At 34.6% G+C, this 7,812-nt stretch overlaps 1 protein-coding gene across 1 annotated transcript; it reads left to right on the forward strand.

Annotated features, from left to right (window-relative positions):
* Positions 1-1,985: 1,985 nt before the first annotated feature.
* LOC108808868 (uncharacterized) lies at positions 1,986-2,885 on the forward strand. Its single transcript, XM_018580965.2, has one exon. The coding sequence runs from the start codon at positions 1,986-1,988 to the stop codon at positions 2,883-2,885; it is 900 nt and encodes a 299-aa protein (XP_018436467.2).
* The last annotated feature ends 4,927 nt before the right edge of the window (positions 2,886-7,812 follow it).

Genomic DNA, 7,812 nt, shown 5'->3' on the forward strand with positions numbered 1-7,812 from the left:
TTAGCGAAGCGTGGAAACCGGATCTTATCACGGGGACAGAACAATACAAGCTGGTTCGGTCCCTAAAGCTCTTGAAGAGACCGTTAAGGAGATTAAATAAAAGGCATTTCAGTGGCATATCTCAGAGGGTCAAAGATCAGAAAGAGAAGGTTGATGCTCTTCAGAGAGCTTTACTCACACTGCCAGATACCTCAACGGCTCGAGAGGAGCATCTTGAGAGAGATAAGCTGAATGGTTTACTCAAGGCGGAAGAAAAATTTTATAGACAGAGATCGCGGGTTCGTTGGGCAGATGTTGGTGATCGTAATACGCCTTTCTATCATAAGACTGTCTCTGCTCATGCTTCTAGGAACCATATTCACTTCCTCAAAGACGCAGACGATCAGGTTATTTATTCTGTAGAGGGTATCAAATTATATGCTGCGGATTACTTTCAGGGTATATTGGGAGCTACAGACCTTCCCTCTTCTCCGGTTTCTCATGATGACCTGCAAAGCTTGCTGCCATTTCGCTGCACTGATCTTCAGCAGAATTATCTTAAGCGTGAGGTTACAGCAGCTGAGATCAAAGCTACTCTTTTTGCTATGCCGCTGAACAAAAGTCCGGGGCCTGATGGGTATTCAGTTGAATTTATAAGAGCTTCTTGGGACATTGTTGGCTCAGAGATCACGACTGCGGTTAGGGAATTTTTCCGTAATGGAAAACTGCTCAAGGATATGAATACGACTGCCATAGCTTTAATTCCCAAGACTTCAGAAGCTTGCTCACTCTCAGATTACAGACCTATTAGCTGCTGCAACATTGTCTATAAGCTAATCTCCAAGATCATAGCTAATCGACTCAAGCCGATTTTGACAGAATGCGTCAGCCCCAACCAAGCTGCGTTTTTAAAGGGTCGAAGTCTTGGAGAGAATGTCTTACTGGCCACAGAGCTCATCAGGAATTATAATAAATCTTCTTGTCTTAAGAGTGCCATGATTAAGATAGATATTCGCAAAGCTTTTGATACTGTTTGCTGGGATTTTGTGATTAAAGTTTTGCAGGCTCAGCATTTTCCGCCAATGTTCGTCACCTGGATTACAGAGTGTATCTCTTCCCCGAGATTTTCAGTGGCTATTAACGGGGAACTGGCAGGGTTTTTTGAAGGGAAAAAGGGTCTGCGTCAGGGAGATTCAATATCTCCTTATCTCTTCATCATGCTCATGGAAGTTCTCTCCCGACTTCTAGATAGGGCTGAATCAAATGCTGACTTCAGGCTTCATCCAATGTGTGCTACCCCCAAGCTTACCCACCTTCTGTTCGCTGATGATTTATTAGTCTTCTCGGATGGGTCAAGAGCTTCTACTGCAGGGATCAAGGGCGTTATGAATCTGTTCAAGGATTGGTCTGGTTTGGATACTAATCAGGCTAAGTCGGAGATTTTTTATGGTGGTTACTCGGACTCTCAGGCCACCGTTCTTAGTGATTTATCGGGATTTCGACGTGGAGCTTTCCCTACAAGATACCTTGGGTTACCTCTTAGCCCAAAAAAGATCTCTGCAGCTACACTGCAGCCTTTCCTTGACCGTATAACAGCTAAGCTTCACTCTTGGACTGTGAAATATTTATCCTTTGCCGGTAAGGTAATGATGATCTCCTCGGTGATCTATGGAATGGTTAATTTTTGGAGCTCTGTCTTTGTGCTACCTAAGGGGTTTTATGCTAAGGTGGATTCATTATGCTCTGGCTTCCTCTGGAAAAATAGCACAAATTCTGCCGCTGGTGCAAGGGTCTCGTGGAAGCATATATGTACTCCTAAGAAGGAGGGTGGTCTCGGCATTAGGTTACTTGAAGAGTTTGAAATGGTTTTCAGGTTAAAGAGGCTTTGGTTATATTTTTATGGTTCGGGCTCCCTGTGGGTTCCCTGGCTCAGAGAAAATAGATTTGCTGGCAGGAGTCTCTGGCTTATCAATGACTCGCCAAGGTTCTCAAGTACTGTGAGAAGTATGCTCCAGCTTAAGGATCAACTTCATAACTTTCTTCGTTGCAGCATCGGAGATGGTAGCACAGCCTTGTTTTGGCATGATTACTGGACTGAGCTGGGTCCTTTGCATCAACTCTTTGGATCCTCGGGTCCTCGTTCTCTAAGAATTCCTCTCGGTGCCACCGTCTCTCGGGCGGTCAACAATGGTCTCTGGAACATCCCTTCAGCTCGCTCTGACGACGCGGTGACTCTCCAGATCATCCTGTCTACAATGGCGGTTCCTTCTTCTAGTAGCAGAGCTGACGTTTATCTATGGAGAAACAGCGCTGGAGGGTTTGGACCAACCTTCTCCTCTCGGGTTACTTGGGAAAGGTTGCGATTAACAAGACCTCAGGTTCAGTGGTATTCGGTGGTTTGGTTCAAGGAAGAAATTCCCCGCTGCTCGTTCATTTGTTGGACAGCTATCCTTGGAAGACTTCCCACTCGGGATCGTTTGATTTCTTGGGGCTTATCGGTGCCACCAGGTTGTGTTCTCTGCTCTTTGGCTGATGAGTCTATAGCCCACTTGTTTTTTCAATGTCCATTTGCGGTTGCTACTTGGTCTCGTTTCTGTGGCAGGTACCTGGCGTCAACTCCTTCCTCACTCGCTGATGTCGTTCTCCTCTGCCAGCAGCTCCCTGGACCTCATGCTTCCCGTGCTGTGGTTGTGCTCAAGCTCATAAACCAAGTGATCGTCTACAATCTCTGGCGTGAGAGAAATGCCCGCATCTTCACAGCTGTATCTTCGACTCAAGAGGCGTTTTGGCGCTTGGTGGATCGTGCTATTAGAGATAGGTTGCTATCATTATCGCGGCCTTCTACTACTGCTCCATCACCTTCCCTGCTTGAGCTCTACTTTTGGTTTCTGTCTCCCTATAGTTAATGCAACTCTCTCTATATTGCTCTTTGCTCCTTTGTTCTTTCTCTTTTCTGTTGCTCTCTTTTATTTCTGTTGTAATAAGTTGTGATTCACAACATTGTAAACTCTAAAAAGGTATAAATCTTAACATTTAGACCAAAAAAAAAAAAAAAAAAAAAAATATCCATTAGAGTTTGTTATTCGCATGCTAGTTGATGACCCAGCGTGAAAATAAAATGGAATGGTTGTAACTTGTGTTCTGAAACGAAAAGTTTAAATGAAAGGTATGATAAGTAGACCCACACCGTCCCATAAAGTTGACTTATTTAACATCGTTGTCTCATTTTCCACACAAAGTGATTATAGGTATCATTATTGTTAGTGTGCTCTGCTTTATCTTATCTATTTCAATTTTAAACGGATCTAAGATATTCATTTTTCTTTTAAATTCTTTTTTGGTACTAGATACTTATAGAGTGACGTGTCCCTGTTCTTTAAGTCTGAGAATTTTGTATATTTTTTCTTTTCTTTTCAGTGTACCATTAGTATTCGCTAATGTCGCTACCACTAATTTGGACGGCCTCGATCGTTTTTTTATTGAACTCGCCAAAAATCGAAAAACATTTTTTAAAATATTTTCCCACCATTTCAAATTATAATACCATCTCTAATGTATTTTACTATTTTCACCTCTAAAATAAGAGAACTCTATAATAGAGATGATATATGTTCCAATGTATTCTCCTAAAATAGCAATTTCTAAAATATAGAGTAAAAATAGAGGAATGCTATTTTTTCCTCTATAAATAAAGGAAAAATAGAAATTTCTATTATAAAGGAAGACATAGAGGTGGGTTTGAGTAATTTCACCTCTAAATGCTATTATGGAAGTGAAAATAGCAATGAGTTGGAGATGCTCTAAGTAGTTTTGCTTAAAATTACAAATATTTAGAAAGCTGTTATTTTTAAAAATAATATTATTTAATTAATTAATTCAACTAATTATAAAAAATTTTACATCATTTTAATGGTCACGCAATATTTAATAAATAAAAAATACATTTAAATAAATAAACTATTTATATTATGAAATAAATATTTTTTGCTAAAATCACTTACACTTAAGAACGGAGAAAGTATATCGTTGTATTTGTAATTTTTTTGTTATTGCAATTCATAGCTGTGGTACCATTTAGCATATAAATATTAGGGAAAATGTTTCCCAATTTTCTCTTTTAATGAATTTTGTCTTTTGAATATTTTCGTAAATATGAAACGCCTTTAGAATGTACCAAATGTTTTGAGTGCTTCAATATCCATGGAGATGTAAGAGCAAACCTCATTGAGAGTTTCTAATTTAGAGGATCTAAAAGTATATTTATATTTATATGTATGTATATGTAACAGATATTTCGGATTGTGTTTTCCGTAAAGTTTAGAACTCCACGATTACATTCATATATATAATATACAACATATAAATGCATATAAATGTACTTTTAAATCCCCTAAACTATAAACTTTTGACGGGGTTGCTCTAATATTACATCGATAAAGAAGTTAGAAAACAACGTTCCGAGCGAAATCGACCGACCGATTTATACCAAACTCGTTGACCCAATCGACAGTTAGGCTTTAATAAACTGAAACTAGATTAAGACCCGCCCTAAAGGGCGAAAATTGATTTGTCAAATTTCAATTAATAATATATGGTATATATAATATGTGTATATAATATTATATATATTTTGTGTAACATTTATATATATATACATATTAGACATATATATAATATTTTATTAAATATATATAGAATTTAATAGTGTTATAATTTGTGTTGTACTTGTTATTAGTTTGTATTTAATCTTCTTTCATTTTTAGTATAATAATTTGTTTTGTCACACATTTTACCTTTTAACTTATACACATAGTTATGCCTTTTTCAAAAAAAAAATTATACACATAGTCTCGTAAAATGTAATATATAAAAAAACATATTTAAAAAATCTACTGACCATATGCCACTATTATTTGGTTGTTTGAACAAAAAAAATCATGTTCTTGCATAACTGTGTATATGTTGTGATATGATGTAGGTGAAGAGTAAATATATGGAAGTAAAGTTAGTGATACGAACATGAGCCTATGTTGGTCTATGCCACAATTATTTGGTTTTTGGAAGATCAATGAACATAAGCATACACGGTCTTTGTATGCTTACGTTGTAAATGAGTCGGATATTTTTTTTCTTATGTCTGGAATGATATGGAACTCGTTGATTTAAGAGTGGTTCAGTTTTATATGATCTAATTATATTAAGAGATTAACCAAAAATATTATAAAAGTATTACTGGTTAGGTTTAACTAATCTATGTTGGTTAAGATTTTGTTTGATTTAAGTTGGTAGGTTGCATTGTATAGGAGGCATGATATATTCTATTAACAACTATTAAAGAGTCTAAAATTTAAATGAGAACTTCAAATAGTAGATAATCCCTAAATTAATAGATTAGATGTGCTTATTTAAAGGTAATTTAGATCTAGTAAACAAAGAAGAATATATAACGGAATGGTTTTAAATATTTTAAGGGATGGTTTATACGTCGGCATGTCCGAGACCGGCTGTATTAGAAGTTCATGGAATAGTCCCTGACTTTTGATTATGACATTTATCTATTAAGGCTATATATAACAGTGGTATACCTATATACTTGTAGGTTTTTGATATTGTTTTGCATGATGTGTACATGAAGTCATACATAATACTACTTATATAGAAGTTACATTTTGATTACAAGAATCCAAAAGAATACATCGCCTCCACACCATCACCGCATCTTGATCATCTGACGACATTGAGTCGGTTCTTTATAACTAACAATACGTAAGCCGCTCCAATAATGAATAAATAATCGTTGCACGTAATTACAGTCTAGTGAAAGGAAGGCAAACAGAAAATGAAAGCAGTCGACTGATCAACATTGTGCCAATGGATGTTACTTGATTTGTTATATCTTTAGATTTATTATAAGTTTCTTAAAAACTTATTCCATCTGTTTATAAAAAGGAAGTCTTGAGAATATGAGATTAGTCAACTGTATTTTTCTTTCAATTAATTCAGGAGTAGATCTCAGGTCCAACATAGACCCAAATTAATTTTTTAGGTGCGTGATCCAGGGGTACATTCATGCAGTGGACTTTCAAAATTGGCCGAAACAAGATTTTATATCCGTGTGGAGTGTTTAGAAACATCATGCAATAGTTTTTTTGCCGCAAATTTGAACTCGTAATCTGAAATGTAATGTAGAAAAAAACTCGTTCTTACCATTGGACCATAATGTTCGGACAGTCAACAGTAAATTTTCCTTTCTATATATACTTTGATCACATTTTTAATGTTCTTAATTGCTGATATGTTTCCGTCACTACGTGATCGATGGTTCATATTTTAGGTCAAACAGTAGTTAGTCGAATAATTTGTCTAATTTACTCAGTTAGTATTAATTAAAGTGTCAGCCTTTTTTTCTTGAGTCACCGACCCGATAATATTAATCGTGGGTCGTCATTACTCATTTATGTTCAGCACAGACCTCAGTTGCTACATTAGTACTCTTAGAACTATCCGTCGATGAATCAGCAATTAGCACCAAAAATTTAATATTATCAACTACACACGGTGTATCTTATATAGGGCTGGCCACCGATATCCGTTACCCGTCTTAAACTCGTTATTTTCTCCGTATTTGCCTCATAAACACAAGTACTCGTCTTAATCAAGGTAAGTAACAAGTTAGAAAATTTATTTACTTGCAAATCCAAATCAAATAACAAATTTTAAATTTATTTTAATTACTTGACTCGTTTTGATCCGTTACTTGACTTTTAAAATATTTTATAACATTTATATTGTTATTTTAGTTACTTTAATAATTATATAATATATCAAACATGTGGAAACAAATAATTTTCTCTTTTCTTCATCAAACTCTATGCTATACTATTACACATCGGTTGTAACATAAGAATCAAGCAATTTTTTTTTGCTATAAATATAGACAACCATATAATTTTAAAATCATTGAAATAGAAATTTTATTTTAAAGGTTTTTAAAAAATTAACTTAAATAAGCAAGTACAAATAGAACAAATTACTCGCAAGTATCACATATATAGACAAGTACTTGGTATTATCAAATACAAATACAATGCAAAATTTTAAATACTCGAACAAAACAAGTCGAGGTTACAAATATAGCAAAAATCTCGGGTACTTACCCTGCGCCCAGATATATATACAAACCAATACAAATATTACTTCGTATTTAATTTAAATTTATTGATCAAGGAGTTATAGGTTATTTACGAATAAATAAATTTGGCAGTAATGGTAAGGAATTGGTTAAAAACAAAGGAAAATCGATCCTTTTACACACAAAACAGAAAATTTCTTTTCTGCCAGACGATTATTTCATTCCATTATACAGATGTTCAGGGAAAATTTGCTGTAAAAAACAAATATTTTTATTAATGATATTTTGTAAATGATAGGTTTAGTCTTAGAAACACATTTTTAATATATAGAAAATGGAAAACATATAATATATATACTCCTATAAATTTACGAATCAAAATATTATTATTAAGAATATATGTTGTCTATTTTTTTCAAGTCTCACACTTGACATCATTATTATATTGTCTTATTGTATTTATTACATTATAAGAAGTACCACTCGATAGAACTTCTCGAAAATATTATAGTTAACTACCGTTGATTTTTTCATAATTATTGCTTATTAATTTATAAACTCTTAAAATACCCATTGGTTGTTATACGATTTTTAAAGCAAATGGCAACCAAATAGGAAATTAAAATACCACCACTGTATTTGTTATGAGAAATTGAATAAGAAAATAGGAGCGTCCCAATTCATTTTGATGGACTTTTTCT

This window comes from Raphanus sativus, chromosome 6, assembly GCF_000801105.2.
Source record: "Raphanus sativus cultivar WK10039 chromosome 6, ASM80110v3, whole genome shotgun sequence".
NCBI classification, from domain to species: Eukaryota; Viridiplantae; Streptophyta; class Magnoliopsida; order Brassicales; family Brassicaceae; genus Raphanus; species Raphanus sativus.